Source organism: Larimichthys crocea, chromosome XI, assembly GCF_000972845.2.
Source record: "Larimichthys crocea isolate SSNF chromosome XI, L_crocea_2.0, whole genome shotgun sequence".
Classification (NCBI taxonomy): Eukaryota; Metazoa; Chordata; class Actinopteri; family Sciaenidae; genus Larimichthys; species Larimichthys crocea.
The window spans coordinates 8,764,520-8,787,438 of NC_040021.1; the positions used below are offsets into that span (position 1 = coordinate 8,764,520).

At 40.9% G+C, this 22,919-nt stretch overlaps 1 protein-coding gene across 1 annotated transcript in view; it reads left to right on the top strand.

The window, feature by feature from the left end:
• The window catches only part of foxo3b (forkhead box O3b), a 42,439-nt gene extending 30,678 nt beyond the window's left edge, over window positions 1-11,761 (top strand). Inside the window, exons 3-4 of the mRNA XM_010735397.3 lie at window positions 6,331-7,793; window positions 8,538-11,761. Coding sequence (XP_010733699.2) covers window positions 6,331-7,764 — 1,434 coding nt within the window. The 3' untranslated portion in view covers window positions 7,765-7,793; window positions 8,538-11,761. The remainder of the gene's footprint in view (window positions 1-6,330; window positions 7,794-8,537) is intronic.
• Window positions 11,762-22,919: the final 11,158 nt, after the last annotated feature.

Below are 22,919 nucleotides of genomic sequence, written 5' to 3' on the forward strand. Positions count from 1 at the left end.
ATGAAAAATTCATGACTGTCTGCACTACAGGCACATCTGTGGATGTGCTAGAAAAGTAAACTGGGCAGATGTTTCACTGTCCTCGGTCTTATTTTTGTTACTTTTGGTTGCACAAACTATTTTCTTTCTTTTTTTTTTGACTTTTTCATGTTTAGCCAAATACAACAAACAAACAAAGAAGCTCTTCCTCTTTCTGTCAGACGGTCCCTGATTATAGTACATATAGAAGCATGTCTGTCTTGGGGTATGATCACACAAATTCAGACAGTCAGATGTGTGCACATATGTTTTATTTATAAACCTGTAGCCACAATTTGTGTCTCAATCTCTGAAGGCAACATTCATTTAACTACACCACAAGAAATCCACCTCAAGAAGGGTGTGTATTTTATTTTGGTACTTTATTAACTCACTTTTCCAAATACAGTGTCATTATATTTTAAGGTTTTTAACATTTTATAATCATCATTCATTTTCTAGGATGTTGCCTGTTTGCACAAAGTTAATCTTATTTGTAGAAAGAACACTTTCTTTTCACAACAAGACCACAGCCTATTGTCAGTTCTTCATCTTAAATGGTAACTAATGTTGCGCAAGTGGTCAGTTCGACCCAGCAGTGGTCACTGTTGACATTAGACTCAGATTAGTGCTGGTTTACATAATGGCTGATAATGTGTGGTTATGTTTGGCCGGGACTGACCCACACACACACACACACACACACACACACACACACACACACACTCTCACACACACACACACACACACACACACACACAGACACTCTGTGTCAGTGGGTGGTGAAGTACACCAGAGGTGTGAGGCTCAGGTCACAGTGTTGGTCCAATCACAGCAGTGGTGGTAGGGTCGGGGGTGGGACTAACATGTATGAGCTTCAACCTCAAAGCACTTTGACCTTTAACACATTGAGGTCTCCAGGCTTCATGACACTGTGACCCAACGCCTTCCTGTAGCACAATACATGAAGAGCTGCGAGTGTGTGTGTGTGTGTGTATGTGTGTGTTAAGGGGGGGGTTGTATGTTTATCTCTGCATTTCCTTACAGCTGAAGTCAGAGAAGGTTGCGTCTGGGTGTGACTGACCAGTAAAATGATTGTCTCCGGCACACACAGAGCACAGCAACCTGACAAAGTGGAACTGACCCAGTTCATACATTTGAGTTCAGATATGTGCTGTAGCTGGGTGATGAAATACACTTGCAATACCATCCAGACCCTCCCTTTTCTGTACTGCCTGGCTACGCAAACCAATTTCACTCCACCAATCACAACTGCAGGAGCTTGAATAGCTGCATCCAGTTAGAAAGCAGTCTTCGAGTCATCCCGACCAATCAGAGGAGGCTGCTTTCTGAGTAACCTCATGAGTTTGAGGTATTCGTTTCTATACACTATACATCTGTCGTATTAAATCAATCTAATTCCCTCACAATAGACTCAAATGTCCCTTTTAGAAAATTCAATGTACCTTCTACATTCTTCTACATTTACATAAATGCAAATATACGAGTTCCCACCTACGCACCTTCAAAAATCAGAATAATGAGAGAAAGGAGAGAGAGAGATTCCTAGCGTGGTTGCTGACAGTGATTAATTGTTCCCACATGTTGCTGACGGACAAAAAGGCCTCTGTGTTCCTGAGCTCTGGCTGCAGCTGGTGCGCACACACACACACACACACACACACACACACACACACACACGCTTACACTTAACACACATACTTACTCACACATATACACGCACACAAGCTGGTCTCACGAAGCGAGTTCAGTGTCATCATCTTTGAGTTAGTTCGCTTCAAAAATGTTACACTGTTAAACCTGGATAACCGGTCCCATGAACAGTTGACTCTGTTGACCAAGCAAAGTTTTGTAAAACAGTTTTCCAGAGCAACGCTTATAATATCAGACCAATCATAGAAAACAGCAACAAAAAATTAAATAATCTGAAGTGTAAACAACACCAGGCTTGTAGTCGTAAGTGGGTATGAGAGCACAACACAAGACTACAGTTGTATTCTGTTCTGTTCTCTGTCGTGAGAAACTTTTATGATTAAGAAATATCAAGTAAATGAGTTAATAGTATTAAATCACCGAGAACATATCAGCTGTCTTTCCACTGCAGAGTGAAAATTATTGAAATCCCCAAAACAATCACTTCTTTTTTAAAACTCCCTACCAGATATTAGTGATTTGTTATTAAGTGAGACAACCTACCCCAAATCTTGTTTTCATGGTGATAATTAGCGTATTTCTAAAATACCAGGATTGCCAGGATTGAATTCAAGCTTAGCTCACTAACCTTCTTATCTACCTTTATGAGTGTTCGTTTAGGCGATGGATGAGATGGGTACAAAACAGGAAAGTGGAGGGAGGAGAAATCTAAAGAATCCCTAAAATTAGCCAGGCAGTGTCAACAACGTCATTATCTCTTGGAAGGTTGTTGCTGCAAGCTGTGTTCGTTCGTGTGTGTGTGTTATTTAGCTCTTGTGGCTGCATAGTAGGAGTTATGAATCAGAGCTGCTGTCTCAGTGAGCTGTTTTTATTAATGGACTTTGGGAATACCCCAGAGGAGCTGTTGGGGGTAGTAAGCATGTACAGTATACCATTCACACAAAAACCTATAGAGTGCATACATTCTGCAAATAACAACATAAAATAGTCATGTTTATTCGATCACAGTTGAAGCGCTGCCTTAACGGGGCACATTTTAAAATGAAAGCACAAGAACAAATTAAATAGAGCGGAGGATTCCAGGAAAGAGCTGTAACGCCGTATTGATTTTAGCTATTACGTCTATTTCAGTTATGAAGGGGAGATTAGATGTAGGAGAGGAGACGTGTTAATGATGGATGTTAAATTTAAGAATCGGGCTTGGGATTTAGATTTCACAAAAGGAGGAACTCCCACATGTGTAGTAAGAATATTTTCTGAATATTTTATATACACAGAGCCAGGTACACAGAGCCTTTGGAGACTGTTTAGTGAATAATGAAGATTACTCCCAAATTCAGGTGTGATTTAGTACTTCAATGAACTGCTGGGAAGTTAAATAATATTATTGGTTGTGTCATTAAATACAGAAAGAATTGTGGTTGCCAGAAATGAAATGTTGTGGTCTGCAGGAGAGACTGAATGTCTACATGAAATGTGAAGCAAAGAAAATATGCAGACATATATGCTTAAAAGGTCAGTCCGCTAACATCGTAAAACAACATACTTTCCACAGAGAACCACAAGTGTATCAGCCATGAAGATAGTTTAGGTTTTATTTGTGAAGACATTCGAGACCTTTGCTTCATTCCAATGAAAATCATGTGAATAAAACATATAGGAAATATATCTTTGAATTATCCAGAAGGGTTTGTGAGGAAGAGTGTCTACTACTGCTATGTACTACACACACATCACACATACTACTGATACATAGCAGGCACATTTTCCTTCTTTCATCCAGCAATCATCATCTTCTCACCTCTTTCTCGCCATCACTCACACATTTTCACTTGGCAACCCATTTTTTTTTCTTCCTTTTTATCAGTGTCTGTGCTTTGGTTGCAGACATCCCGTTTCCTTTTATTGCTGCTCCATCACACCGAGTTAGAAATATCTCACCTGACATTTGAAGGATACGAGCAGTGGCACGGAAAAGAGAAACATTAAACGAGTGGCTTCATTTGGAGGAGGAGGAGGAGGGGAGTCTGGAGGCAGCGGGGATAAAGGTGGTGTAAGATGAAGAGAGGGGAGAAGGATTGATGAAGTGTCAGGTGTTGGCAGGTAAATGTTTATAGCTGCAAGAAAAGGAAACTCACATTCCATTCATTCTGCTCATTCATCCCTCCAAAAGTTCTCCTTTACGAAGTCTATCTTCTGCCATTATTTACATCTTCTTGGCAGCTGGAAACATTTAGCTAGTGTGTGTGTGTGTGTGTAAAATGTTCTGTAAAAAAGCAGCATTACGTCATGCCTCAGGAGATGCTGGCAGAGGATAAACACTATTCTCACTGGTATCTCTTCTCATCTTACTTCATTTCACAAAACACACATGCACACACACACACACTTGGTGAAATGTGCATTCGCATACACACACCATTCATGATTAAATGCAACATTTTATGGATTCGCTAATGCGCAACAGTGGTCACAAAGAGTCCTGCAGAAACAACTTTTGTATTTACAATTTAAAAACACTCAAGAGCCTGCAAATGCAAATCTGAATTTCCATATGACTAACACAAACACACACACACACACACATGCACACACATACATACTCAAATACTCTCTCACATTGGGTCATAGGTTCAGTTTGGCCCCAGAGATCACTTTCTTACTTTCTTACTCTGCCAGCGTAGCATTCAGAACAGTAACCTAAGCCTCCTCTTTTCTCCTCTCTGATTGAACTGCCTCTGACCAGAAAAACAATCCAGACCAAATTGTCTGTAAACTGTTGCCCAGGACAGACGGGACTGCTTCATGGAAAACAATATTGTTATTCCCGCAAAAAAAAAAAACTTTTTTTCTTTTTGGCCTTCATCATTTGGAGCCCAGAAATCTGTTCTGTTTTAGGGAATAAAAATATACATAGGAAAACATAGAGGGAAAAATGCGTGCGTGTTGTGGATGGCGGTTGGCTTGTTTATATGGGAGGATATAGCATAGCCCCAGAGTCCCTCAGGGCCCATAAGAGCTATGTGTTTGTGAAACAACAGAAACTGCGGAAGAGGAAGGGGGTATGGAAAGAGAAGGAGACTGAAGCAAAATAATGAACTCAACAAGGCTGTTCAGTAGGTTGTGGGGCACAAAAAGAGGAGGGAATAGAAGAAGTGTAATAAGACAAAAGTCAAGTCAAAAAAGGTGAAAAGCACATTTGTTAATGATCCAAAATCGACTTAAAATGCAGTTTTCTAACGGTTTATTGACTCGTTTGAATTGTTTAAATGAACTTTCATTAAATAGTAATTTCCTTTTTTTCTTTCTGGTTTAAATATAACCCAACCTTGTGACATCAATCTAAAATCCCTGTTGGTTCATTGATTCTGTCAGATCCTGCTCTCAATGCTTCCTTGTTCTCCGACAATAAGTGTTTCCCCCCCAGGATTAGCACTTCAATTATCAGTTAGACTGAAATGTGACAAAGGTTATAGAAGTTTTCCCGTCATAACTCAACAACTGTAAAGCAACATTGCAAAGAAAGTAGCAGCCCCACCTTCAAGGTGCTGTCATTGTCGTAAATATTGACTATTACATAGTTTCACCGTAGCACTGCATTACATGCTGCAAAAACGGGGCATTCACCTGAAGTCGGTGTAGCATCAACATGAGTTAAAATTAGTTATTTTATGGTAGAACAGTTACACAATGTTGCTTTAAGAGTCTACAGCCATACTAGTAGCTTTATCATTGCCCTCACATTGCCATGTTAGTATGCAAACATTTGAATTAGCACATTAGAACTAAACAGGTACAACTGAGGCTGATGAGAGTGTCATTAGTCTTGCAGGTATTTTTATCGGTCTGGGCTAAAACGATATGGATAATGCCATCTCTCAATAGCAAATCTAAGAACATGTACAACCGCTGTCTGATAAATGTACATATAAACAAAGCCAGCAGTGAGGCAACAAGTGATTCAAAAGAGTTATCACTGTTTGGGTCTAATTGTGTGAATACATCTCTGTGTTGTGGAAAAAAAAAACCTCTTGATCATTACCAGGGGCTGTCATGTGCACCAGTTCCCCCACAATGAGCCTCTGGGTCTCACACAAGAAAGGAGCTCAGAGTTGATCAATATACGCCAGCCGAGACTCACACACAGGCATGCACAAACACACATGATCTGACACTGAACGCACTCCTTAAGCAACACAGGGGCTCTTTGTATGTGTCATTCATAATCAAGGAGACGCTTGATTATAGACCACTGTCTCTCTTTTCTCTTTTCTACGCACAACACAAAAGCTACAGTGGGGACAATGCAGACATCAGTGCTAAGTGGTGCTGCACAAAAATGTCTTTTTGTCTATATTTAGTGGATTCACAATCGAAACAAGATTTTTGCTTTGTTTGTGCGTCTAGTCACCAACAGCAACTGTTTACATCACTGCAGAATCAGCAGTAGTGGGTGGTTTATGGATCAGTGCTGTTGGACTTAATGAGAGGTATTCATTGAATGTTGTATTGGTAAAAGGAAAGAAAGAACACAACAAATCAATATTGATGACAAGCATTGTTTGGGTAATTGTTTCAAAAGGATTTTACACACATCACTCAGCATAGTCTCTTCTCTTTCTCTCCTTTGTGTTGCAGAACTCCATCCGGCACAACCTTTCCCTCCACAGCCGCTTCATTCGTGTCCAGAATGAGGGAACAGGGAAGAGTTCCTGGTGGATGATCAACCCAGAGGGAGGCAAGGGTGGAAAGGCTCCTCGCCGTCGTGCAGTCTCAATGGACAACAGCAACAAGTACACCAAGTCTGCCCGAGGTCGCGCTGCCAAGAAGAAGGCCGCTCTGCAGGCTGCAGCTGCTGCAGCTGGTGAGGGTGGAGGAGACAGTCCTTCAGGTCTCTCCAAGTGGCCTGGAAGCCCAACATCACGTAGCAGTGAGGACCTGGATGCCTGGACAGACTTCCGCTCCCGCACTAATTCCAATGCCAGCACACTGAGCGGCCGTCTATCGCCCATTCTGGCCAACCCTGAGCTAGACGAGGTGCCCGATGACGAGCCTCCTCTCTCGCCTATGCTCTACTCCAGCCCTGGTAGAGCGCTGTCTCCTGGCAATTCCACGACCAACGGGAAGTCTGCACCAGCTGAGCTGCCCCGCCTGGCAGACCTGGCAGGTACAATGAACCTGAATGATGGACTCACAGATGACCTGATGGATGAGTTGCTGGATAACATCAATCTGGTGTCAACTGTTACAGGACAGGCCACTCCAAATGGTTCCTCAGGGTTCAATTTTGGGTCCAAACCCAATGGGCTAGGCTCACCTTCCTCCAACTCCTCTCCCTCCTCCAATTCTTCTCCTAATGGTGGAGTTAATGGTTTTGGTAACTCCATCTTTGGCCCGCACACGCCTGGATCTTCTCTGCGTCCGTCCCCCATGCAGACCATCCAAGAGAACAAGCAGACCTCTTTCTCCACCATCAGCTTGTCCCGCTTTGGCAGTCAGACACTACAAGATTTGCTCAACTCTGACAGCCACAGCGATGTCATGATGACCCAGTCTGACCCACTGATGTCACAGGCCAGCGCCGCAGCTGTCATTTCCCAGAACTCTCGCCGTGGCCTAATGCTCCGTAATGATCCCGTAATGACCTTTGGGACCACAGGAGGACTTCAGGGCAGCCAAGGGGAGATGCTGCAAAGTAACAACCACAACCAGAGCTCCCAGAGGTCTTTAAACGGAGGCCTGAACCTAGCCAACGAGGCTAACGCTCTGGCTAATGCCAAGCAGCAGCTACTCCTCTCACCCTTGGGCGTAAAAGGATCCTCTTCCATGCAGATCGACACCTCAATCTTCCTGAATGGAACCATTAGCAGCAGTGGAGGGATCTGTCAGGACCGTTTCCCCACAGATCTGGACCTGGATATGTTCAACAGCAGCCTGGAGTGTGACATGGACTCCATCATCAGGAACGAGCTGATGGACGCAGATGGACTGGACTTTATCTTTGACCCTCTGGCCAACATGAACGGAGTCGGCAACTTCACGAACACCAAGCAGACCTGGGTACCCAGCTGAGAGGGTCAGGCCAGGAAGGAGCAGAGCAGGTGTGTATGTTTGAGGGTTGTGTGTGCGAGCATAAAACATGCGCTGTTTGAACAAAGGTGAGCATATTTATATGTAGGAATTAGGGATGCACTGATCCAACCTTTTCTCACCTAAACTGTGAACTGTAGAACTGACATGAGAGTGTAGTGATCACGTCTTAATAAATAGAAACGTTCATACAACATCATGCTTTCTACATTTGTTGCTGTGAAATTATTGTTGTAATCAGATACAGACCTGAAAAAAAAGCACTCCATAATCAGGGGCGATGCTGTACCGCTGTGGATCCATATGGAAAAGATTCTCCCACGCAACACAACTGGTTTTACCCAAACCAAAAACCGACATCTTGAACTGCTTCTTCAAGAGTTTTTTCTAACTGTTAAGCTAGAAGTGTATCAAGATTTGTTAAAAATATAATTGATAGTTTTACATCCATGTGAAGTTTCGAAATGACTTTCTGATAAAAAGTTTTAAAAAGTCTTTATCTACTGTTTATGGAGTAAATCTTTGGAAACATTAGTGAACATTCAAAGCTACTGTCAACACTTTACAACAAGTAAAGGACTACCATTGCCTTTACATTAAAATGCATTTATTTAGAAGCACATGCACGAAGTACAAATGAACCAATGAAGACTACCAATGAACTCACTGTGGCATTTTGCATTCCTAAAATAATGTTTGCCTACAAGTCAAGTGCGAATACTCAGACTTAATCATCTCGTCCTTTATCTCTCCAGGTCTGAACTGTGTAGTGCAAGAGAAGATCAGACACACAACATCCTTTTTGCCAAACCTGCCATCAGCACAACGTAAAATACAAACCCTGTGTTTACAGAAGAAGACTTCCTCTCGAGAGCTTTACCTTCGCTCCCACACTGGTGAACCATGAACAATCCGACAGACTCTAGAGATGCTGCACATCATCCCTCAAAGCCTCCTGTGAAACAACAACAAAAAGATATGTCAAACTCACAAATCCTAGAATTATGCAATTTTTCTTTGACACCCAGTCTGTTGATATCAAAGGGACACTGCTTATCAGAAAGGGGTTTCAGGTGGAATCCAAGAACTAAATATCAAACAAAGATTGAAGGAGTGCACCGTGCAGTTGTTCCCGTTGAAGACAAAAAAAGACAGTTAAAAAAAAGAAGTGTAAAGTGAAAAAAATCTAGAAGTGATGTGGTGTAAATCTGATCCAGTGGTTTCCTGGGTTGTGTTATGTTGAGAAAAAAAGTTCCCTCTGTTCTTACTTAGAGATTTTAAATGTTCAGTGTTTGTTTTTTGGATTTTCTGTTTTATCATAATTGTTTCTGCATCATACAGTACATGTCTGTACAAAATTAATTGGTGTATTGATGAAATGTAAAGATGGAAATGGAGTATCTTACTCACTGAGTGGCCACGCATACAGAACATGTAAACACACAAACAGACAAACCCACACCTTGTCCCAGTTTGCAAAACTTTTCAGAACCCTTACAAGTTTCTCATCTTCTTGCCATGCACTTCCAATTTTGTTCATATAAATAGCTTGGATTCAATTCAACGCTGCACACTGAGGGTTTCATTACAATTAGCTGAATATTACAAAAATATTTGTTATCTTTTGTGTATATCTAACTGTAAAAAAGAAAAGAAAAAGAAAAAAGACTAGAGGAAGAAAATCTCTGTCATGGATATTTGTACAGTGCAGGGCAGTGGAAAGTTCAAGGAGAGGGGGAAGATCTTGTCTATTCTTAGATTTCTTAACTTCTGGTGAGTTCTGTCGAGGTCGTTTATCACTGCATATGATGTAGCCAAAATGAATACCTGTGTCCTAGGGTTGTGAACATTTCCACACCATAACAGGTGCTATGTAAACAGTGTTGAATCCTGCCCTGAGAGCAAGCCGTGCATTTTGTGTGTTCGTTTTGTTTCTGGTTTTCTACCCACGACCTGCAGAAGCCCAAAGCTGCAGCCACTTGTAGCACGACGAAGTTTGAACCTGTAGACGGCAGGGGGCCTGAGGGACAGGTTTTTTTTTTTTTTTTTTAGGCTCATTCCTCTAGAAGCCATTTGGTTCTCGAGTAAAAACAATAAGCTATCTCTGTATATTGCCAAATTACTTGAAACAAACAGTAGGATATGCTGGCAGCCAAATCACAGCACATACACACGCACACACATATACACACATAGATAGAAAAAAAAAATAATACCAGGGATCTGTGTTAAGCTCTGTTGTTTTCTTGTCATGAGCTTGTGGGGCTTGTTATGCATATATAGAATCACTCAGGGGGGGAAAAGGGAGGCTTCCCGTTGAAGTAACATCAAGTCACATTCTAATGGTATTTTAACATTTCTTGATTAAAAAAAAAAAAAACAGTAATGCTTTGTGTTCGTGAACTTGTAACCTGTGAACTTTTGGCCGTCAAGATGAAGAGGAAGAAGGAAGATAAACGTCAGGATTAAGACTTCACACGGTCTGATATTTTTTTGGTTTTGCTGTCATAGCTTTTTTTTTTTCCTCTTGTTGGACTTCTTGTGATACCCCTACACACATCCCCTCATGGACACGACTGGTGCTCCTGCAGGTGACTTCCTGTATCTCCTGAGTACATGTTAATGTGTGTATGTGTGTATCCGTAGAGTTTATTTCTAATGAATTAATCTCACGAGGATGTGTAAATCCCTCACTATCCCTCATGGTGCATACAGCACAGCCGACTGTATGCATGTATGTATTTATGCATTATGAATTGTGTGAAATGCATATATACTCGCTGTATGTCCTTATATACTCATGTAGTACTTGACCCTTGGATTTTGTGATACCTCTGAAGGTAAGGAAGGTAGAGTTGAAGAAATAATGAACAACGTTACACGCCGGGAAGGAGGGAACACTGTTACCAGCAATTTCATTGTTGAACCAGATTTTTTTTTAATGGTGGAAAGCACCATTGTTGTAGCATCTGGAGACCCTGGTATCCCTTCTTTGTGTATGGAAGTGTATGCCCAGCTGTGTATAATAGTGTACAGATGTGTGTATATCACTTTGAGGCCAAGGCAGAGGAGTGTGTGTGCATGGTTGGCTAGAATGATCTACTGTGCTATCTGAGGTTTAGTGCATGACCTAGCTGTACCCCCCTCAACCCCTTCCAATGGTGCCGTCCTGCGACAGAAATTGTAACACAGAGAGGAACCCTGTGTCTTTAGCACTCAAACACACACTTTCTATTTTTAAAATCAGGGCTTACAGTGCAGCATTTGCACCATCCTCCCATATTAATGGGGTTATTATTATTACGAGTGTGTGTACATGGACGCAGACACAGGGTAAAGCCTCTTTAACGGACGTTCCTCAGCTTCACACTCGTTTTATTCCACGTGGAGTACAGTAGGTTCACGTCCCGGTGCTCTCAGTGAGCGCTTGGTTATAACGTCGACGTGGTTAAAGCGTCATCTGACAACGAGCTGGAAAAATTTCTTCACCATGTCACATTTAAAGCATTATTACGTCTTTTGGCAGGGGGAATCCTGAGCCATCGCCTGAACTGCTAAAAGCATTTAAATTTGTTCACGCTGACTGTACTTACTGAATATTTTGAGCATTTTAACTCCTCCTGTGAAGAAGACGGACAAGGTGAATCCAGGGAACCCTGTAATCCTTCCTATTTAAAGAGGGGTTATGGATCCTTGATAAACTGCTAATCTCAATCGCAGGAAGGTGTTCCTTACATTTTGTACATTTAGTGTAAAATGTTTTGGCTATTCGGGGAGATAGTTTACACTTAGTCATAGTGGAGCAGGCATTCCACACAACCACTCAGTGCTACTGCTTCAATTTAGGCACAGATTATCTCTTCTTGTGCCCAACACACACACACACACACACACACACACACACACACACGAACACATACCTGCAGCACAACGTGCAAATTTAAAGCTAAGAGAGGCAAAAAAACAAAAAAAAAAAGAATAGAAGAGACATACCACTAGATACCTTAATCACCTCTCGGATGTTTCCTTTTCATTATCCTCTCTCGAACCTTTTCCATCCTTGTTTAGAGGCCCAGGCCAGCTCCCCTCCATACCCCCTCTGAACTTTGCCCTTTGAACTTTGCCCTTTATTAATCTTGCTTCTTCTTGACTTGATGTTAGTGGGTATTTTTCCTGTGTATTCCATTTTGAAATGTAATCTAGTTTGTATAAGAAATGGTGCGCATGTAAATAAAGCTTGGTGAGGCTCCACACCCTTTCTGTCTCCGTGTCTTGGCTCATTTTTATTGCTATAAAAATATGAAAGTATTACAAGCACATCTATTTCACAAGTGCTGTGAAAGCACAGCGCCACTGTTAACAGTCCTGTGAGGAAAATCTTACAGCTCAGGACTGCCTTACATGTGATATTAATTCACAAATTAACTTGCCAACTGTTTTCCAAAACAGTGTGTGTCTGGGTGATTGTGCATGAACAAATTTAACCTCACACTCCCTCCAGAAGATAAATCTCTTTCTCATGTCAGTCTAGAGGGAACAGCAAAACAACTCCATGTTCCTCTCAAGTTCCTGGAAGTTCTCTTGCACAATGTTTGTTTTGTGTAAAGCTGCATTAAATGAGAGCAGACGTACAGAAACGCTCTGTTACAACTGGGCTGGGTACTTTTACTCGGTTGTTGCGAAACATAAAGGGAATGGGGGAGCAGTCAGAGATGGGGGTTACTAGCATGTCTGAAGTTTCCCCCAGGCATCTGTGCCAAATATTACTCACTGGCTGGGCCGACCTGCTGATACTCCTCTTATTCTCCTAGTTGCCTTTAGAGCAGACTATAGGCCACATTCCCCCTATACCACAGGTCCGATACCAAAACTTATTCCAGACTATCCTGTAAGTTTAAGTGTGTGGCTAAGTAAGCAAACAGGAGACTCATTCATGAATCTGAAACTCTGTGAATCTTCAGACTTCAACATTTATATGAACTTTTTTTTATCCTCTTAGAGAATGTATTGATCTCAAAGGTATTAATGAAAGCTGGGCTTCTCATTCAATTAATTGCAATCATTTACAGAGCTCTCATGAGAGGACTTAATTGCCCATTAGTAATAATATCTAATTCTAATAAAAGCAAGGACATCTTGTGCTACTGTCTGACGTTTACAGAGACGAGTAAAGAGATATGTATGTATCTAAAAAAACAGACAAATACAAAGCATGAAACAGGGATTTAACTTACATCTTTACAAAAATCACAACCTATAAAACAGGAGAGAGCAAATCAGAGAAAAACACCAAAATGTACTCCCAATATGACATTTTCACAACCATAATTAAAGCAGATTACAGTGTTTGTAATATCCATAATGAAACAAGGGCGTTGATCAGTATGAGTCGTGGCGTGATGTTCCTCCGCATCTTTTGCTTGAATACTAAATATCTGAACATCTTAGTGAGGGTCAGCTTTTAGTCATTTGTTTGTAATTTTCTAATTTTTCATCTGTTATCTGTAAATAATTCTGCTTATGCAGCAGCAGCAGGAATACAGCTGTCATTTACGACACTGATGTCATTTTGTGGTATTGTTTCTGGGGATTTTTATGAGCTAAGAAGGCGGGGGGGGGATTTAAGGCTCAGTGTTTAGAAGTTAGTGGAAAAGTTGCAGATTGCAAATGACAGATTACCCCTAACTTCTCACTCTTGTTGCAAACATAAAGAAGAAACTACAGTGGCCCTGAAAAAACACAAAAGATTAGAGCCAATGTTTGGTTTGTCCCTTCTAGACTGCTGTAGAAATCTAGTAGTTAAACATGGCAGACTCCAAGATGACAAAACATTATTTCTCAGATTTTTTTACAACACGTACCACCATAGAAAAAGACTCTCCACATACCACCATTACATTAAAACACATTACACATTTCATGCCGGAGACAGTTTATTCCCAGTAAGATTATTTATTGTTGACTGTTGATAATTTGGTGGAAAAGGAGTAAACCTGATCCACACTTTTTATTCTAGTCTCATTTTAACTTGTAACTAATCATTGATGTATAGAGTGCTACGTGCATGAACGACTAAGTAGCGGGCTGATATTAAAACTATATATTACAGAAAAAACTTTTTTTTAAAATTGATGTCAGTGATCTTGTAGTTTAAGTATTTCAGTATTTCATCACTGTTAATCAAGACCTTTGATTTAATTTCTAGCTACTGTTGGCAGTTATTATTGTGTCACCAGGCTTTACACAACATTATAAACCTTAACACCAAAGCAGCAAAAATACATTTGCTTATTAAAAACTTCAATTAGAGGCCCTGTCACCACCCATATTATAGTATGCTCCATATTATGAACATACAATTACAGACCCACTTCAAACCTTCAAAGTACTGCATATTCTCAGCACTACACTGCCTTCGCTCTTTGTCGGAGTTAAAACCAGTCTGAATGATTTATGAAACCCGAGCTGTGTTGTCATATACAACATGGTACATTCATAACCACACTGTTTGTCATTGTTGCCAAACCCAGGACATGCATCAGGTACTTTAGGTCTACCAGTGTGGCCCTTTCATTTGTACTGAAATATACAAAAGAACCTCAAACAAACAGAAAGTCATTTCTGTTTGCTTGGTATCTTCAAGCCCTCTTTCATGAGGAGGAGACATTTTAGACGGGATAAAAGAAAAAGAAAATCCTCTGTGTGCTTCCAAAACAGCCACTGTAAAGCTCGGGGTTGACTGCAAACTCCAAAATACTCAAACATGCTTTATGACTGAGAGAGCCAGCTCACCACAACTACAAATACCAAAGCCACATTTCAATAGCAGTTCCCAGTCAGCTGGTCACCTGACTGACTACATGTCTGGCCTGGCTGCTGTCACACCAGTCTGCACGAGGTCACTGAGGTTATTGTTTGGCTGGAAACTCATCTGAACTCGTCTGTTATTTCATGTTTCTCAACTCTATATTAAGAACAACTGCATCCAGAATCAAGATTTAGTGACTTAGGTCTAAATGATATGTATCATTCTTACTGTAGTGTGATGATGGGTGTTATTTTTTAGCTTTACAATGACAGAAAGGTAAGTGAAACTTTAAAATTTTCACTTTTTAGAGCATTCCAAAGCTATATTCTCATGCCATTATATACACAGAAAAATAAGCATCAGTCTGTTGTCTGCTTCTTACTTCTGCTGGTTGCCTCTCAGGCTGGTTTCATATTATGTCATAACTAACTGTCTATTTGTTTGCCTGCCACCCACATTTTGGTGTTTTATTCGCCTCCGCCTTGTGCTATGTCAGTGGGCTCCTATCTTGTAAATGTCATCTTTGTTTTAATACAGGAAACAATTAACCTGTGTACTCAGAGTTCACTGTATGCCACCACGGTTGATTCAAATGAGCAGTATTTCCCGTGTGAACGTGTGACTTGACGCACAGTGTGCACTGATGTACTGTTTGGGGGTGTGTATGTATTTGTGGTTTACATTATGTATCACTAATGTCTTCTTATGTCCACACTGTTAACCTATCAGGCACTAACAACAGTTTTCCATATCAGCATGTTTAGATACTTAACTAAAAGTACCATAACACACTGTAAATATACTCCATTAAAAGTCATGTATTGAAAAGAGAAATATTAGGAAGTGTTTAAAGTATCAACAGTAAAACTACTCAGTGCAGACAAACGGCTTTGTGAGTGTGTATATTGTGTTTAATGCTATACTATATGTATATATACACTAATATATATTATATCATTAGATCAGTATTGCTCATGCACTAACATTTAAGCAGCATTATACTGTTGTTGTTCATTTTTAGCTATTTTATATTGGGCATACATAGTGAGAAATGCTGAAAGTGAACATCTTCACATCATGTGGCAGACTCCAAGATGTATGGTCCGATCGAGCTTTGTTTCAGGCTTTATTTCGACAGAGACAGCTGAAGAGTGACAGGAAAGCAGGGATGGAGAGAAAGGGACGACATGCAGCAAACACCAACAGGTTGGAATGCACACTCCACCGACCGAGCTGACGCCCGATTTATAGTGTCATGAAATGGAAAGTACAAATTCCTCACATTTGTATTGAAGTAAATGTACTTAGTTACATTCCACCAGTGATCAAATTACAGGTGTTTTCACGTGGACTGACGTGTACCTGTGTGAATGCAGATTGGGGGTGATACGTCTCCCAGACACAGTTGGTGCTTTTAAACAAAAAAAAGGTGGTTGGATTACTTTCAGTGTCAGACTCGGATGTAATTCTACCTCAGAGGGAGTGGTGTGCCATGTGAGTCTCTCCAGACACACGTGTGTCTTTGTGTTTTTATTTATTGTTCATTGCGTGCAGTGTGGTGTAGTATCGTGAGTCAGCACTCCACGTCGGTTTCATAACACGCCTGCAGCTGTTTCACAATTAAAGGTCTTTAAAACTGTGAAGCAGACAAACACACAACTTATGCTACGACCCATATCATACACTGCAGCATACAGTTTACGGTATGTTTATGTGTTGTTTCATTTGAAGTGTCGCCTGAAGAATCTTCTACACTGATTATTCATCCAACCTGACATTGTGTTCATGTTAGCCAATTTTTCTAATTACAAGAGGTTATTTTATTTGTTTTACTATATCCAATTAGTAGTGAGTGACATATTGATCCTGCCAACATCATTTTCAGTTGACGCAGAAGCTGTGGAAGTGTTTGCCAGGAGCAGTTCAACTGACAAAACCTTGTACAGCTGCGTTATTTTCATTTTTCTGTCACTGATTTAGCTATTAAATAAGTTGATGTCCCCATTATCAAGCTTTGTTTGGTCAATTATTTGTCTTACCTGTAGAAACACCCATAAACAGGTACAATGCCTGGCCTATTGAGCACATCTGAGATACAGACAGTGATTCAGAGGCTTGGCAGCAGGCTAACAATGTCCTGAGCAGGTACTGTATTACATAATGTTACCTTCATAAAGCCATGACGATGTGAGTCATAGTTTCATCTGTTGTGACAGCTCCAAGACCACAAAAGAAGACAAGATGAGGGAGTCATAATTTAAAAATACTTTTCTTCTGAAACTTTGTGTCTTGGTGATTAAAGTTGTTCTGCATTCGCTGAGAGGGAGACTGCTGAAATTTCTTATATGCACATTAACATGGCAACACATTTTGAGTAGACACGGTATGTTTGCTTCAACGTAAAATAGAATACAACTCTGTTGTCCAGTGATATGTCACCTGGCATTACATCAAAACGTGCACATACAGTGCAATGTTAGGAAGATTTCTGAAGAAAATAAGAAAAAGCAAAATATTAATCATCATAATATCTTCTATGTCCACCTCTAATCCTCCCTCTAACCTCATGACCTATGACTAAATTCTGTCCTCTCACTGATGGACAGTTTCTTGCCCCACCTCTGAGTTTAGCCATTTATAATAGGCATGACCAACCTGGCCTGTTGATGCATGATGTGGACTGACGCCAACTTTGTTTGAACCATAACAAACGGCTTCAGCATTAATAACTTAAGAACACGCAAAAGGACAAGAGGAGTCACTGTGACTGCTGCCTTCCAGTGATATTAGTCATAATGACAGGTTGGGCGACAAGTTGGTCCTGACATGAAGATAAAACAGTTAAATACAGAGTAATAAGTGACATGATGCATACCCTTTAGTATGTGTATATTTTAAAATATACCCATGCTAAAGGGTATGCTCCATGTATCTATCTGGACACTTGATGCCATGCACAAATGCACTGACTGGCTAATGAGAAGTGAGTCATCAATATGTGGTGTGGGGTTCAAAGTGTAAACAAGATGGAGATGTGATGGATCTGTTGAGATATGGCCATTAGTGGGCTCCTCATCCCCCAGCAGTGACACTGTTCTGTTGATGGATGTGGTATAGGGCTTCTCTTAATCTCAATAGCTCGCCTGATCTCTATATGTTATCTGAACACATACACACAAACACGCACAAACACACTTAGTAATTGCTGTTGGCCACACGAGGACGGATCCAAGACGAGAGGGGGTGGTGGTGGTGGTGGTGATGGTGGTGTGGGACTTGAGAACTGAGCAGTCGTAAATGATACTTCTCTCTGTGTGTGTGTAATTGTGTGTGTGTGTGTGTGTGTGAGTGTGTGCATGCGCCCGCTAAGTGCTGCAGTGGAATGATGTCATCTCTGTAATGGCACACCGGCACAGAGCGGTTGAGCATTGTCCCGCAGCACCTCCATTCACAGACTGTGATCAGCGTCATCACGGCAGATTATAGCTCAGAATCACAGCCTGTGGTGGGACGACAGATCGGTTCACACTGCACAGACGTTTTGTAATTACAGATTCACACACACACACGCACACAAAGAGCACGCACCAACAGACAAAAAACAATCATCATCATGGATTCACACATATTGCTTGTTGTAATGTGGTAAGATATTTATCTACATAATCACAGGCCTTCAGGTTCCTTCTAGCCTGTGTCCTTTGAGTTCAGTGTGTGTATACATATCGCAAGTATGAACGTGTGAGGATGTGATGTGCAGTGTAGGTGTGAATGGTGATAGGCAGAGGTGAGGTGCAATGAAATGACAGAAATAGAGATAAGATAGGAAGTGAGAAGGAATGGTTGTGTTAGTAGAAAGAGAGAGGAAGAGTCGGATGTGGCATGGTGTTCAAATTATAATATCTACAAGACTACAGGTGCTGTAGTCAAATACACACAGTTGTATAAACACCTGAGCCTTGCCTTCAAGGTCTGCTCTACATCGTCACAGGCCTTAAGTCGCTAAATCCACAACACAGCATCATCAGAGACTGAAAGCTCTTACAAGGACGGCAGCATCACTTTGGTCAGTGGTGTCATTCACACACTTTTCTTTCATCTTCACTGACTTCTATGATTCTCGTGCCTTCATGCATTTGTCTCTAATGATCTCAGGAGAATGTGAGTTTTCTAGGTGCCCAAGAGTCTTTTTTACTTCTTTTGATTGTCTGGTTGTTTTGTGGCCTTGTATACGCCTCTCTATGTTAATTATGTGTTCTTGTGGGTTCCCTGTGTTCTGTACTTCCTTGTAGTGTTTTAATTTACAGAACACCCAAACTATTCAAGAGAACATTACTTTAAAAAAGTTTCAGGGAAAGATATATTTAACGCCAAAAACACAGACAGAGATTACGACACATGAAGCATGAACATGACCTCACCTCTAGTGTGTGCTCAAGCTATTAAATTAATTTTAAAACATATTGTACTTTGTATATTGTATCACCTCTAAGAAAAGAAATGAGATAATAAAAAGATAACCCCAAGAGAAAATGTGGGTAATTTAAAGTGAACTATATTTTGGTGTACTGAAAACAGTAATTCATCCAGATGGCAACAACAAATAGAGAAAAAAAAGGGTTTTCTCCCATTATTTTAGCTGATACGTGGTAATCAGAGAATTAAAATCAAGAGGGACTATGACAGTAATATACTGCATACCAGACAGGGTCATTCCCTGCAGATACACCCAGCTGAACTTAAATATGCCACATGTTGCTACAAATTGAACACTGGTAGAGTGCTTTGAGAATATTAACGCAAGTCTCAGATTGACTGTAATGTCTTCCCAATGTGAGTTTAATTAATGAGTTTCATTAATGAGTTTCATAAAGGAAGCAATATTTTAGTCTTATTACAGAATGTAACATCAAATACAGGACTAATTATTCACGCCTGTGTAAGTGGACTGTTGCATTTCATTTCATCTTTTCTTTTCTCTCTTGTTTTTGTTGGATCACTCACTGATCTTCCTGTGGTTTTCCACTCTCTCTCTCTGATACGTGAAAGACGTGAAGGTGAAGAAGAAAATAAGTGCGGATGAAACTTGGAGGATGTGGATGAGGAAAACACAGAGATGTTTAGGAGGGGGGGTTGATGGATGTTCCCGGTCTTTCTTTTGTTATCCACCTTAGTTAGGCTTCACCATGGATTCAAAATGATTTTGCTCTTTCCGTCTCAATCGATGGGGGCTTTGACCATTGATGGGATTGAACTGAATAACCTCACGCACCAGCAGTGAACTGTTAGAAGAGGGGGGAATCATTGTTTTGATTGATGCTTTTCATTTGTCACATTGATTTGTTTTGGACTTGTGAGCATGTGATATAATCTGAGTTACACACGATAAACCTATTTTGTTTTATTGTATCTGGAGATTTATTCGGTAATATAACCAAATGCGAAATGAAAGCGTGTACGTGACACGATAAAATCTGGTTTAAATCTCTCTTTTTCCCTCACAGTCATTTCCTCAGCTTTTGCTCCCCCTCCTGCTCTTTTCTCACCTTCCCTTCATTCATCCTCACACCTCTTCCCTATATTATTCTCAATATGTTTTTTTTTTTTTTTAAATCTTATTTCTCCACTGTCAACTCCACTTTTCTTCAGTAACAGCCACACACACACAGAAAAGGAGAGAGGGTGATGCTGGGCCGGATGCAGGGAGGGAGATGAGGTGGAATAATCATGCAGGAAACAGAAAAGCTGCCTGTCCAACCTTCGCCTCCTCCTCCGTTATCCCAAGCAAGTAGAGTTCATCTCTCTCTCTCTCTCACACACACACACACACACACACACACACACACACACACACACACACACCTATGCTGTGTTATTTTCTCACCATGTGAGGGGGGCATCATGCCCGGCTTGTTCTCAATCCTGTTGCTGTATAAGCCCACTAACCTCCATCATGTTCCCATCCCCCACCACCCTCTGGGTTGAGAGCATTAGCTACTTCCCACTGTAGCATGTGGCTGCATGTGACTCCACTATATGTGTGTGTGCACTGGGTCATAGGGCGCAATATATTATATTGTACTCTACCATGCTCCATTTTTATGGTGCAGTCTTCTTCATGAAAAACTCCTTTATGGAACAGATGAATTAAAATGTCTGCAGATGAAGACGCAGTGAGTAAGTGTCCGTGTGTCATACTGTATAGGTGCTCTAAGAAGCCACCTGTAATTACACCAATATGAGGGCTTGTGAAGATTGACTCGTTCTGTGGCCATTTTCAAGTAGCTTGAACTTAATTTGGTGCTGGGCATAGATTATTACAGTAGACACATAACATAACAAAGGAAGTGGTTGTTATTTTGATCCTTAAAGGTCCAGTACGTCAGATTTAGTAACATTTAGCGGTGAGGTGGTAGATTGCAACTAAAGAAGGAGATATATGATTTTGAGCTGTTGGTGATGTCACAGATACACCGTTCGTTCTTTATACTGTCAGTAGTGAAAATATAATGAGTCTACCCTCTATAATGCGTTGTGAGCACCGTGCCGTACTTGGTGGGCATTTTTAACAATATTTGGATAGCAAAGCGTGTCAACCTGAAGTAAATGTGACTGAACTAAAATAGATTACAGAATACAAACATTCCTGTATATAAGAAAACCTCAAAGGTTTCACTTAAAATAGCACAATCTTAATAATAAATATTCTAATTTACCAAATGGTAAAGATTACAGTAATATTCTGATAACGGATAATTCTTAAAATGATGACTAACATTTTAAATATCTGTAGCAGGCATGTTACCGTATTCATTTAATGTTTTTGAAAATTGATGTACTGGTGAGCCATTATAATGATTCATAGATGGTTGGTGCACAGTCAGTGTAGATCCTCATCCACCCCCATCTAACACACACACAGACACACAAACACACACACACCTACACACACACACAGTGTCAAGGTCACTGTGTTCCACACATCCATATATCTTCTCTGCACTGGCCTAAATGGAGGGTAGGACACACACAAAGACACAAAGAGAGAGTCAAAGGTATTGCTTTGGGCATCTGTGTGCGTGTGTGTGTGTGTGTGTGTGTGTGTGCGGGCGTGCGTGTGCATTCATTTGTGCCTTCATGCGTGTGCGATGGAGTGAATTATGGCCTGCACTCACCATTAAAACCACCAGGGAAAGCACATACATAGCTTCATTACTCCTTTTCTCAAGCTTTCCCTTCCTCCATCCGTCCGTCCCGTTTTCTTCACGCGTTAAGTAATAGTGATGGTGGTGTGTTGGCTGGCGAGACAAAGAGGAGCTAATCTACCATAAAGAATGAACTGATAGCGAGGTTAAGTCAGTGGTCCAATCAAACATGAATCTAATGATGTAGATTCTAATTTATTATATATATTTTTCACAAAACGGTTCAACATGAGTGTGGTACTCATGTTGAACTGGTTCAACATGACAAACACACCACATGCAACCAGCACAACACTTTACGGACCAGATGCTGCCTGACTCTAATCAGTCTAGTCAAATGATTTTTGATAACTTTAATTTGAATCTTTATTGCCTATCTTGCATCCTTATGTGTCCTTTTCCTCATCATATGTGTGACAGGCATGCACATGTGCTTAAATGTTTATGCTCGTGTGACAGTGAATTATTTCCCCAACCTCCTTTTAAAGGCCTCTTTCTCATCTGTGTTACATGTGTGTTTATGAGTCTGTGTTCCAGCTTTGACGTGTGCATCTGTGTTTATATGTTTATGTGGTGTGTGCGTGTGTGTGTGTGTGTGTGTGTGTGTGCCTGTCCATGTACAGTAAAACTTGTGGCTTTGCTCCCTGACGTTTACCAAGACTGTAGCAGAACCCTTCCCGTGAGAACAAAAGATACAAACCTGCACATGCACACATAATGATCGGCACAACCTCTGCACCTCGTCATCTTTCATAAAGAGATCTTAACAGATTGTTAACTGATTAAATGTTTGATTATATGATTGTGTTTGTGTGTGTGTGGTTTACACCAAGCAAGTCCAGACAAGAAAGTCCATCACCATCAATCAGAGGGAGATCATGACAGGATTTAGGGACAAAACAGAGGAGGAGAAAGAAATGCTAGAAGAAGGTCAGCTATGACAGTGTGGTTGCTCATTGGCAGATATCACCCAAGAGGGATGGATATCCTCACAGTGGAACAAAGGACATCAGGTCTGGGGGAGGGGTGACGGCAGGACGAGAAGACCTCACCGATGATGGTGATATAGTGTGCGTGGCAGTTAATATAGTGCTAGTTACTACAAAGCTCCATAAAATGCTCTG